The sequence below is a fragment of the Apteryx mantelli genome, chromosome 1 (genome assembly GCF_036417845.1).
Source record: "Apteryx mantelli isolate bAptMan1 chromosome 1, bAptMan1.hap1, whole genome shotgun sequence".
Lineage (NCBI taxonomy): Eukaryota > Metazoa > Chordata > Aves > Apterygiformes > Apterygidae > Apteryx > Apteryx mantelli.
The window spans coordinates 135,908,418-135,920,882 of record NC_089978.1 but is presented as its reverse complement, the minus strand read 5'-3'; the positions used below and the strand labels follow the sequence as shown (position 1 = coordinate 135,920,882).

Below are 12,465 nucleotides of genomic sequence, written 5' to 3'. Positions count from 1 at the left end.
GTTCTGATTTTAAAGGTTTTATTTAGGCCATCTCATCCTGCATATCTGAGTTCACATGGAAAGTTAATTGGGTTGGCTGGTTTGTTTGTTTGTTTTTCCTAATAAAACCTAGCTTTAGCCACCACAAGCCTTTTGGCAGATTCTTAGACCACGAATGATGAGAGAAGTTGGGGCTTCCCCAGTGTAAGACTCCCACAGACTCGGAACTGTTCTTGGAACCACTTGCAACAGGAACTGACCTGGGATCTCTTCACAGGTTGATGGGGCGGAAGGCCAAGGTGCAAGACAGCCCTGTTACATTTCATCTGGGCTGGTAACTTCCTTCTTACAACTTACAGCTGTTTGTTTTGGGGGGTGAAGCTCACTACACATGAGTGGCGCTCCCTGCAGCCCTTACACTAGTTCTTCCTGTGCCTTCCTTTCCTCTTCTGGTTTAGGGTCTCCTTTTAGCCTCTGTAGAAGAACAGTGAGAGCAGATGGAGTTGGATTGGAGCAGATGGATAGCCACATCTCAAGGTGTTGAAAGCTGAGGGGAGGAGAGAAATATGAGCAGAAGGTTAAAGTGACATGACAGCCATCCTGAAAGCTGCCCTGCCTATAAAGGCATCTGATAGTGCACTCTCTTTCCAGGTCCTCAGGCGGACATAGCAGTGCCTCCCTGCCTCCCAGAGCTTTGCCAAATCCCTCCACTTCTCATGGAACATTTGTTTTAGTCATGCGTGTCTTTTCTTGCCTGCCTTTTTTTTTTTTTTTTTACATGACGCTTTGCTCTACTCTCAGTTTGGGAGGGGTGGGTTACAGCATGTCTGGATGCCTAGCAGCACAGAAGGCATGACTTGCAACATGCCACGGCTGTTCTGTGAAATACACAGGCCCACCACTTATGGCACACCTATGTCATCAAAATGCTTGTTTGCGATGCATGTCACATTTCTTGCTTTGCTCTAGCATGGGTTCCCTGATGTAATGACCTAATCACACATCGCTGTTAAGTGGATGGGAAACGTTTAGCGTGGGTGCTCTTTCGTCAAGAGACAGATTGTTTGTCGTTATGCCAGTGCCTCAGGTTAGCTCCTTCCCACCCCTGTGCAGACCCACAGCAGCCTGTACGTCAGCTGCAGGAGAAGAAGGGGCCCAGCAGCAATAAGAAAGGGGACTTGGCACAGACACGGTGCCTGGGGGGTTTCCCTCCTGCATCTTTGTATAGCCTGCTCTGCCTGCTGATGTTGCCAAGATCTTCCTCCTGCTTCAAGTGCCCCCCTCCCTCCTCACCCCCACCGTGGAAAGCGGATTGATCTCCTGAGACCATTGATGAAATGCCAGTCATCTCCACTGTACAGCTGGTCTATGCCATACAGCTCTGCAGAGAGCCCTGAGAGTCACTGCTAGAAGAGCTCCAGCCAGACCTGGCCCCAGCTTGATCCCCTCCTGTGGATCAACAAAAGGAATATCCCCTAGAAGATGAGGAGGGATGGGTTGGGGAGGCCAATGAGAATAGCTGCACGGACCAGGGCAGGAATGGGAAGGCCATGGCAGTGAGGTGGAAATGGATGTAAGTGACCAGGGGCACCCCTGATGCTGGCAAGCGTAAGCCACATTGCGCCTTCTGAGAAGGGAAAGTCAGAGAAAACTAGGAGATCAGCTGCACACAATTATATCGCTAGGAGCTGGCTGGAAAGGAAATGTGCTGCCTCGTCAAGTCAGAAACCTCGGCTCTCTATTACCTCCATTCTGTCTCACAGCCCTTGCCTTTAGAGCAGGCGCCCACCCCCAATTTACAAGGCTTTAAATTACCTAAGTTAGCACACGATCTGTAGAGAGCGGCCAGAAAGACCTCCCCCAGAAGGGTCTGTGCACCCCAAGCCTGTGTAAATTGGGCTGCTGCTGGGCAATTTAAACGTCTCAAAGCCCAGACACTCCCTCGGTGCTGTGAGACACCGGGATGGAGTGTTTGGGGAAAAAAGGGAGGCCAAGGAGGCACTGGGAAAAGTGCAAGGTTCTCACAAGGCTGGTGAGGTGGCGTGGTCAGAGAAGGTTGTGGAGGAGGTCGGCTGTGGGAGCCAGTGCGGCTGGCATGGTGAAATGCAATGGATGAGGAGGGGCAACCGGCACCAGAGAAGCAGAGAGAACTGGACTGGAAGTAGAATGGGAATGGGCTGGTCGGGCTTGAGAAGTGTGAAAGAATGAGCGTAGGACTGACCGGGCAAGCAGCCCGGGACGGCAAGCCTGAGCAAGGAAAGATTTGCGTAAGAAGAATTGCCTGCAAGCAGGTGGCCCCAAAGACGCTTGGTGCACCAGCATAGGCAACCGGAAGAAACTGACACAAGATGACCTAAATCCACCAAAACTGAAGAGCCATCTGATGGGAACTGCACATAGCCACCACTGACCTAGCCACAGTCCTAGGCCAGGCCCAAAGTACTAGCACATATACCTAGCTCTGGAAACGGGCTGCCGGTGCCTTCTCTGTGCTGCAACGGTCATGTTTTCCCAACTGGAACTGAAACTGGAAAGCCAGTCTTCACTTGATGCTGTCTTTCACAGCATTGCTATCCAAAGCCAGTGCAGACAGGAGACCTCACCCCTTTCCTCACTGTCACATCTCTTCTTATGGTCTCAGACTGAATTAGAACACCTCCACCTCCCCCGCCCCTTTTCTGAAGATGAGAAAGCCTTCCGTGAAGTGCAATTACCCTCTTCTGCTCGGTGCTGGTGAACATGCCACTGACCCACTGCAAGATTTTTCAGGCTCTTTTCAAAAGTAAACCCCGTCTCCAGGGGCAAACAACTCTCTCATTCAGTGCAGTGATGCTGCAGTGGAATGCTGGCGGCTCAAGGGGCACGGCAAGGAGAAGAGCTGGTGAAGGGAGAGACAGGTGCAAGGCAGCTCTGTCGGGGACAGGCAATGGCACCTTGCATTTCTAGAAATACACTTTCCCAGCTCAGGTACCTCAGTCAGCTGTGTCATCGCTGTACCCAGATAAAGGAACTAAATTTGTCCAGGCTGACGCAAGATCCTGGGAAGGGGAAAGCTGCAGAGACCCTGGGCTGGCAAAGATAAGGCTCTCCAGGAGTATAAAGCAGTGCACTTGCCAAAGCCAGTCCTTGTACATCTCACAGAGCTTGGTGGCAGAGGCACCATGAAGGTCTTCCTGATTCTCTCCTGCTTGGGGGCAGTTGGTGAGTTCTCCAAAGCATCGGATCCTCCAGCTCTCTCCACAACCTCACTCTTGCCTTGTCTTCTCTGCCTGCATTTCTCTTTCCCCAATGGCCCAACACTCTGCTTTTCTCCTATCCCCACCCATGCCAGAGACTTGGACTCCCAGCCTCCTAAAGGGACAGAGGAGGGAGCATATGACGGGGTGTACAAAATTGTGAGTGGCCTGGGGAGACTGGGGAAGGATGGACTGCTCCTTGTCCCTTCCTGTACGAGAACTGGGGGGCATCAAACAAAGCTAGGAGGTTTGGCAAGTTGAAAGCAAGCAAAAGAGGATTCCTCTTCTTTTAGGAAAGCGGCAAACCCCTTTCCACAGGGTATTGCAGATGCAGAAAGCTTACACGGCCTCAGAAAGAGAGGCGACACATTTGTGGGAGAAAAATCCGTCGAGGGCTGTGAGGTTCAATGACACCCCCTGTCTGACCTGGCAACCTCAGGTCCCTGAGTTGCTGGAGGCCAGGAGTGTGTCTGGGGAAGGGTTCCCCCTCCTCTGCTCTTTGCATCTGTAATGTACCATGTCAGAGACAGGCTCCAGGCCTACAATGCTCTAGTGGTCTCACCAAATGTGTTCTTTCTCACATTCTGCTCTAACATCAGCCTCCGGCTCTGCAGAGCTTGCATACTCTCTCTCAGATTCCTGCGCTACTGGGCTTTCCCTTCTCTCTTGCTCGCCCCTTGTCCCCCCTCAACAAATTACAAATTCTGCTGACACTCCCTACTGCATTTGCCCTTTTCCAGTTCTCACCCTACACAGATGTGCACCGAGGCCTTTCACCACGACACAGCTGTCACATCCCATGCCAGCAGTGCCGTGGAAGGAATACACTGGAAGCCTGCACGCATTTCATTTGTGAAGTTCTTTGGCAGCTCCTGCTCTTCTGTTCTTTTCCTGACGCAGGGGGGTAACAGTCAAAGACTCGCGCTTCAGAGCAATGCAGAAAGAACCCAGGAGGATAATTCAGGAGTCGCTGTGAAGACTGACTTCTGACGCTCCAAATTTTTTTGGCCCTGGCTAACTGCTCTGCAGCTCATTGCCTGCTGCTACACTGTAAGAGAATGGATTCAGACCCAGCGCTGTGAAAACCAATTCTCTTTCCCCCAGTTGCTGTCCCGGGGGACGCTGACGACGACAAGATTGTGGGAGGCTACAACTGCCCAGCACATTCAGTGCCCTACCAGGTGTCCCTGAATGCTGGGTATCACTTCTGTGGAGGTTCCCTCATCAACAACCAATGGGTCGTGTCAGCTGCTCACTGCTACAAGTCGTAAGTATGGACTGTCTTGGGTACCTGGGTGAATTCTAGTCAAACCTTGCAAACCCACCAGATTTGCAACTATGGTGCCTAGCAAGGCAAGACAAGACAAGGTGGCAGGGCATGCATGGTACACCTGAAAGCAAGGGAGGCACACTGACCTCAGTCCCACCGTCTTAGATGATCTTTCCAAAGTTCCTGCATTCTCAGTGTCCTTTTCTGTGCATCCTAACATACCTTTCTGTGCACACTGGTGTGTCTGTGTCCCCATACCAGCTCACCGATAGCTTCTCCTCTTCCCTTTTGTTCTTTTTCATTCCTCCAGACTTTCACCCTGGACCTATTCCTCCCTGTTTTTAGGGCATACTTCCATGCAGAGAGCATGCAGCTTCAGGATCCTGCTCCCCTGCAATGGGGAACCTAAGCTCTCTTCCCTAAGCGTTGTTCTAGGTGTCTGGAGTGATCCTGGCATGCTCACACCATTGCCACAGCGGCCAGCTGGGGATCCACCGGCACAATGCCCATCTGGCAAGGCTTTCCAGTCTCTGTCTTTAATGAAATCATGAAGTTCCTAGAGCCGTGTGACACACCATGAGCCTTTGACTTGGGCAACACTCCCTTACTCTCTTCCAGGTTTCTGCCAGTCCCCTTTGCGGCACCAAGTCATTCTAATGGGTGCTAACTGCTGCTCTTCTCTGTTGGTAATTTTGCAGCTATATACAGGTGAGGCTGGGAGAGTACAACATTGATGTGCAGGAAGACAGTGAAGTGGTCAGGAGTTCTGCAGCAATCATTCGCCATCCTAAATACAGTTCAAGAAGCCTTGATAACGACATTATGTTGATCAAGCTGGCATCCCCGGTGGCCTACAGCGCCGACATTCAACCCATAGCTCTGCCCAGCACCTGTGTCAAGGCGGGCACCGGGTGCCTGATTTCGGGGTGGGGAAACACACTGAGCAGCGGCTGTGAGTATCAGCGCATGTTGCGGGTAACTGGCCACGCTTCTCCTGCTCTGCCACCGGGTTCATGGGACCCACGTAACTTTCACGCCTGCTTTGCAGCCTTCTCTTGCTCTAGCCCCAAGTTCCCCACACTGCCCTGCCAGTGTGTCTCAGTCTACAATGAGCTTTGCATTTCCTCATGCAAGCCAAGTATTTACTTTACCCTGCTTTGCTGGATGGCTCTCGCACGTATGTCTGCAGGGCATCCTGCTCACTGGCAGTAGTGAGTCCCAAGATGAAACCTAATTTTCACTGCTCTCCCGGCAGCTAGTTTCCCTGAGATTGTCCAGTGCCTGCAAGCTCCAGTCTTGAGTGACCAAGAGTGCCGAGACGCTTACCCGGGCCAGATCTCCAGCAACATGATGTGTGTAGGATTCCTGGAGGGTGGGAAAGACTCATGCCAGGTAAGAGCTGATGTCTGGGCAGAGCTCTGGCTCGGACACTTTTGTGCCTCAGGCTCCGTGGCATATGCCAGAGCTCATCAGAGTGCTTAGGCTTCCTCATCTCCAGGTGTGCAGTTCCCACACAGCGTCCTTCCAGCAAGAAGCGTCCAGGGTTTGGACGCTTTGGGTGGGCTTCACACAAAACCAGCAGGTGCAGCCACACCTGGTTGGGCACGGAGTGCAGCAGCGGTAAATTGCGGCGTTGCGGGAGGGGATCAGCAGATGAGGGGTGGTATCTTTCTGTGCTCTCATACCACGGCCTGCTCCGCCTCCCTCAGCGCTCCCTGGATTCTTTGTAACAGGCCAAGACCTTTCCAGGTGAGATTCTGCTTTTAAATCAGCTCACACTTCTAACTTTTTCCCTCCAGGGTGACTCGGGCGGCCCAGTTGTGTGTGACGGGACACTCCAGGGGATCGTATCATGGGGAATCGGGTGTGCTCTGAAAGGCTACCCTGGCGTCTACACCAAGGTCTGCAATTATGTCAACTGGATCCAAGAAACCATTGCAGCCTACTGATGCGACGATGACCACCCGGCTCCTTGGCCACTGCCCTCCTGCCCCATCACTTTCCTCTCAAGAAGATGATAGCACAAATAAAAACATACTTAAGAGCCTTACAGATATTTCCTTTGGGGGCTGAAGCTCACTCTACACAAGTGGGCCTCCCTGCAGCCTTTACACCAGCTCCTCCTGAACCTTCGCTCCCTGCCTGTTCCGGTTTAGGTATGTGCACTGGGAGTCGTGCCCTAGAGCTGCTGGGCTGGCAGGCAAGGGACAGGGCAGTGCGTCACCATCTAGGAGGCCTCCTGAGCTGGACTCCTCCTTCTCCTTACTCCTGGCCCTCTTCCTGAGAAAGGGAGCAGAGGGAGCAGAGATGGATCCTGACAGCAGTGGAGCAGAGTCCCATCTAGCTCCTGCTAATGGTGATGTTATCTTCTCATGGGTACTGTGACAGCTTTGATGGTACTCACTACGGCTATGGTGGGGGGTGGAAGAGCAAGCAGAGACAGGCACCACCTGCGGCCAATGATCCTCAGCCTCCCCCTTCACTTCCTCAGGGACATCTGAAGCAGGAGCCCCCTCACGCAGGGGGACTGGGCCCACCAGCACCTGCAACTGACACAGAATAGCTGCTAGGGAAAGGAAAACAACAGCAAACAGGTGGGGAAAAGGCCAGGCATCCCTTAGCAGTGTAAAGCACCGAGGCAAGATCAGCTAAGAAAGGAAGGATGGGGTGGGGGTGGCAGGAGCGGAAGGGGGCTGGTTGCCTCTTTGTCTTTGGCCCGCTGCCATTCTGGGTTTGGGCAGGTTCTCTTTTGGGGAGGAAGGAAAGTTATGCCTTCTTTGAGAGTACCTGCACTTGGGAGTGAGGGAGGGACACCTGGAAGACTGAGGGCAGGAGGCAGTGAGGCAATAACACAGTAAAGAGAGACCGTGGTAGTGGAGGGAAGGGCAGGAAACTCAGGAAAGGAACAGTAGTCCTACATGCAGCCAGAAGCAGATATTCAGCCCAGCCTCTGCGGTGGTGGGAGATGGACAGCCTCCTGGGAATCTTCAGCAAATGACTGGACCGCACAAAAAGGACTTCCTATCCTTATAGGAAGGATCCTGCAAGGACACAGCAGATGGGGGAGTTCTGATTTTAAAGGTTTTATTTAGGCCATCTCATCCTGCATATATGTAGGGATCAGAGATGTATAGCTGTATCACAGAGAGCAGACATAGCACACTGCTCGCTGATGTTATGGCAAAGCTGAATACCCTGGAGTTAAACACAGTAGCTGATCACAAAAAAAGAAATAAATAAAAGAGTGGAAGGTGCTGAGATCACCTGATGAGAGCAGGGACAGGGAATCAGCTGGGAGTACTTCCTAGGAAAGGTCTTCCTGTTAATACCCTATTTCTTCAAAACTGGTAAGATGCTTTTGTACTGCTAGGATGGGCCACTATATTTCATGCCAGGGTCTTAGTTTCCTTATTGACTGGGCTACATAAATGTTACTTTGCTTCCAGGCTCTACTGAAACAAAAGCTAAACTGTTCTTGGCTAGGGAAGCTTGGGAACATTACAGAAAGTTGTGTTCATCATAGTCCCACCCTGGACACAGGCAGGACACCAACAAGGCTAGGTTTGTTTGCTTTCCTGGCTTACTCCAATCCTCTAAAGACGTTTCTGTAAGACTCAGAGCTTTGCACAACGCTCCAGGGGCCCTTGCACACGCTCTGGTAGCTTTTCCTACTCCGGTAGCTGCTCAGCAAAGCATGTGGCACACCACTCTGCACTCCCGGGGAGCCCTCATCTGCTCCCAGGGAGCCCCTTGGAACAGTCTCAGATCCATCATTTTCTACTCACTGTTCAGCTCAGGCTACAGTTATACAGCAGGAAAGTACTGTGTGAGAATTTTCTTTCAAATTGCAGAGTCTCACAAAGTTCCTTTCTCTCTCCTGCCTTGCCCATACTTGTTCAATCCCTTCCACCTACACAGGTGCACAACACATTTACTCCTCTTCTATCTAGGAATTATTACTGGCCATCTGAATGTTCTGTGAAGGACTTCCACAGAGCAAATTTTATGGATAATAGGAAAACTACTTTATGCCCTAGTCATTGAGGCATATAAACCATGTTGGTAACTTTGGGATTGATCTTTGGATGATTTTGGTGGGGTTTTTTTGTCTTCTATTTTAATGAAATTCCTGAAAACCATAGTATATCTGTCCAATCTCAGCCTCCTTGCATAAATATTGAAAAAGAGATGTCTATCAGCTCTAGGGGCAAGATAGAGAAGGGTCTCTTTCTGTTTCTCAGCTCTTTAGCATGTTTAGTTTGGACTGGAAAATGGAATGACAAGGCCCTTATGAAAACAAACTTATCAGTAGCCCTCAAAGTACTGCAAATTAATGAGCTGGCTATTGATTGGTAATAGCTGTGCAGTTTCCAGGTGGCTGTAGAAAGCCACATAGATCTCTAATGGCCTTTGCCATCTTAAAGTCCTGCAGTCGCTGTGCGCCATTCCATTCTGAGGTACTTCTTCCAGATTTTCTCCTAGACAGTGCTTCTTTTGCCAGCTTGAAGTGGCATTGTGCATATTGCAGCTCTTCAAAGAGTTTCTTATGAAACAGCTATTTGTAGCTCCTTGTTCTTGTCTCACTCCCTGTCCTCATATTTATTCTCATTTTCTTTCTGCTGCAGAGGAAGTTGGGAAAGCTGTAGCTACAGAAACCATGGTCAAAGTTACTTATAGCAAGGTGGATTGTCTCTAGGGTTTCAGATGTTCCACAGTCACACCTCAGACACATCTGTGTAAGCTTCTGTATACTCACCATGAATAGCAGTGAAGGAGGGAGCAGTTTGTCAATAATAGCCTATTTGCAGTATACAGATAGCACCGGCTACTCAAAAGATGAGGTGATGGCAGGAGAGGATGTGTAAAGTCACATCCCTATGCAGATAATGATGCCATATCATCCTATGTATGTTTGATTCCTTTATTGCCTTCCCCTTGTTTCTCTTGTCTTCCAGTATGTGTTTACTCAAGCTTCTTGTTAGAGGCCGTTGATTTGTGCCTAAGTTGTTCCACTAAAGAACAATATTGCATCCCAAATGCTCATCTTCTGCTCCAAACTCTATGACTGCGCTGGACCAGTGAAACAAGGTTATCTGTCTTTTTATCTCTATCAGTTCTGCCCCACAGGAAGCCTGAGATATAGCAGCTGCTGCTGTGGTGGGAAACCCTTCCAGCAGTTGCAGGATGACCAAGTCCAACTCTCCAGTGATTTCCCCTGTAGCGATTTCCACTTTCTGCTGCCTACATCTTTCAGCCAGTCAAGTTTGTCAGTCTTGGAATGAGAAAACTGTTTCCTTACCCAGCTAAGATGTACGAGTTGTCTCTGCTCCACTGTGTAACATAGATATGCCCTGAAAAGGAGCTGCTGCTTAATTCTAAGGGTTCATGGGCAGATGTACTGAAAGTGTAAGAAAAGTACTTCCCAATGACCCTAAAACAAACCTGTAAATCTCAGGGCTTATCTGTGTTTTTGCCTGCCTCTCTCTGTCTGTTTCCTTCATAAGCTCTACAGAAGTCAGGACTGATATAAGTGATGACATCACTACTTTCCTGTGAATTTTCCACCACTGAAATACTACCATTTTTAGGAAAGATGACCTTAAATGTCTCTCAGTTGCACATGCTTGCCTTTCCTTGTTGACTGAAGTTTTAAATATCTTGAAATGTCCTATAAGAGACAGGAAAAAAAAATCAAGGAATTCTCTTTTCCTTCTTCACTCCCTCTCACCCTTTTGAATTTCTGACCTGTAAGACCTTTCCCTTTGCTCGGCTACAGATGCACAATAAAATGCGACAAGACTGCCCTCTGCTGGCACTTCTCAGAAATTACCTAGTGAAAGTAACATTCGAGGACTTGCTGGCATCACCCAGAAACACTCCTTCAAAATTAAATAGAAACAGAGGAGGGGATATGGTTGTTCCATGGAGCATCATCCTAAATGAAAGACACCATATATGAGAGGGCTTGTAAGTGACACTACGGACCCTGACTGAGCTATAGACCGGAGAAGGAGACAAAGTAATCTCAAAAGGATTGGAATAGAATGGCTTTAGATCCTGAAAAAATACTATGAGTTGCAGGGCAGACTGAGACCGAACAGGCAAATATCATTATTTAGGCAGATCCATACTGACAAATAAAAAAATAATTTTTTTTTTAATAATTCCATCTGAACAAAGACAAATGTCTGCAGTCATGCCTATAATTAGGGATTTAAGCATACAATTTTGCTGTTGTAGAACAGAGGGTATTGCAGGACAAGCTGAAATCACCTGTGCAGTATCTTCAATGGCCTTCTGCAGTCCTATTCTAAAAGCTACAACTTGGTCTGGCTTTCTCACTCACTTCTCTGAGTCCCTAACAGCTGTTCCCAGCTGAACAGGACATGTCAGAACTTACAGGCTCTTCTGTGATATTTGAAAACAGGAGAAAATCATTTGTGTTTTTTCCTAGTGGGAGAGTTACCTTATTTCAAAGGATTGTATCCTGTATTCATAACTTTTCCTTTTTTTTTTTTTAATCGAGACAGATTGAAGTGAAACCATTCAAGAGCATTATGAACAGCATTTCTACTGCAGGTACTCATTCATGTTGCTGACTATGCACTAAACTTTTATTTGAGAAGAACAGACCAGGATGGGATGCCTATGACCCAAACCTAAATTGGATTTGTGCCTGTCCTTCCCTGCATTGGCTCAGTGTGTGCTAGTGCCCACAGTCCCACTGGCACAAATCTTTCCTTCTTTGGGGTTACAACATACCTGTTCTACAGACAAATTTATGGGTAAGAATGAAGTTCTGTGTCCACATTTAGTTATGGTATACGGAAGGGAAATAAAGTATCCTATAACCTGTCACCCCCTAGTTTCCACACCCTTTAGACAGTCTATATAATGAAGGCACACTCTTATTCCTAGATGAGGCCTTTTCACAGTCAGTGCCACAGAGCACTAGCAAGAAGCTTGTATTTCTGCTTCCTGTAGCAGGGCAGACAGAGGAATACAGTCTCAAGAGCTCAGCATCCTACTTGCCTCCCTTTCAGAGCATCTGTGATAGGTACAGAACAGACCAAAGAGGATATTCATGATCAGGCAAGGCTGCAAAATAAGCTGCAGTCTGCAGTAAGCAAATCTCCCTCAGTGCAAACCAGCTACTGCAGGCTTGAGCTCTGGCTGCTTATCATCCCCAGGGCAGAAGGAAAAAGAGTGAGAAGGAAAACAGCATTAACACTGCCATGAAGTTACCAAGTGAAAAATAACTCCATATAAAAGCAGCTAATTAATTAATCGACAATAAACAATTAAAAATATATCACTGCCTTTTTATCTATAGCAAAAAATTATTCCTGTTGGGACTATAAATTCGGGGATAATGGATACACTAAGAAGTAACCAGATTATCATACAGAAACATACAGTACTTCCTCCAGCAATGGTAGAGGAAGGAAGTGGCCTGTGGTTTCCAAGGCAATTTTCACGGTGGTTGTGTGACAAAATGAGAGGGTGGAGCTATGCATTGGATTGTTTTTGTATGAGGTTGCATCATTGTGGGGACAGGGGACTCACAATGATACATTCCCCCAGAAGGCCTTTACAAAAAACCCTACGTGTTTAAGCATTGTGGGAAGAGTGTGTTAAGACAGGTGTGGATCACTCTGCAGCATCATGGTCATGCTCTATCTTGGTTTCTCTTGACAGACTTACTATTATGGGAATCACTTCTGTTACCTTCCATCATCTGAGAACCGGAAGCCTATCCTCTCTAGAAAACAAGGCAGGAGATTCTGTGATGACCTTGAAATAATTTTCAGAAAACCAGGTTCAGTGGAGATGCACCTAAAACCTGTCGGAGCATGTGAAGCAGACAATTAATAATTTTCTGTTGCAATAATGTTTTGCTAAAGAACCAAATATGATTCTTTATTAAAATGGCAAAAGTGTTACAAAAAGGGTTCTGAAATGTAGCCAGTACCTGTCAGA

General features: G+C 48.4%; 1 protein-coding gene and 1 gene segment (V, D, J or C); both read left to right on the top strand.

The window, feature by feature from the left end:
* Positions 1 to 12,465, top strand: part of LOC106497168 (T-cell receptor beta-2 chain C region-like) — a 53,708-nt gene that overhangs the window by 33,311 nt on the left and 7,932 nt on the right. The window contains 1 exon segment of the C gene segment in view: positions 8,994 to 9,000. Coding sequence covers positions 8,994 to 9,000 — 7 coding nt within the window.
* LOC106493813 (trypsin II-P29) lies at positions 3,141 to 6,434 on the top strand. The gene is made up of 5 exons (XM_013953971.2): positions 3,141 to 3,180; positions 4,320 to 4,482; positions 5,184 to 5,437; positions 5,741 to 5,877; positions 6,285 to 6,434. Exons 1-5 carry the CDS (start codon positions 3,141 to 3,143, stop codon positions 6,432 to 6,434), a joined length of 744 nt encoding a protein of 247 aa, XP_013809425.1.

What these genes read in the sequence shown, in the direction of transcription:
- LOC106493813 (XM_013953971.2), top strand. Translation starts at nt 3,141, where the DNA reads ATGAAGGTCTTCCTGATTCTCTCCTGCTTGGGGGCAGTTG. An exon ending in GCTGCTCACTGCTACAAGTC is followed by an intron (nt 4,483 to 5,183) that starts GTAAGTATGGAC and finishes GTAATTTTGCAG; the next exon opens with CTATATACAGGTGAGGCTGG. An exon ending in AAACACACTGAGCAGCGGCT is followed by an intron (nt 5,438 to 5,740) that starts GTGAGTATCAGC and finishes CTCTCCCGGCAG; the next exon opens with CTAGTTTCCCTGAGATTGTC.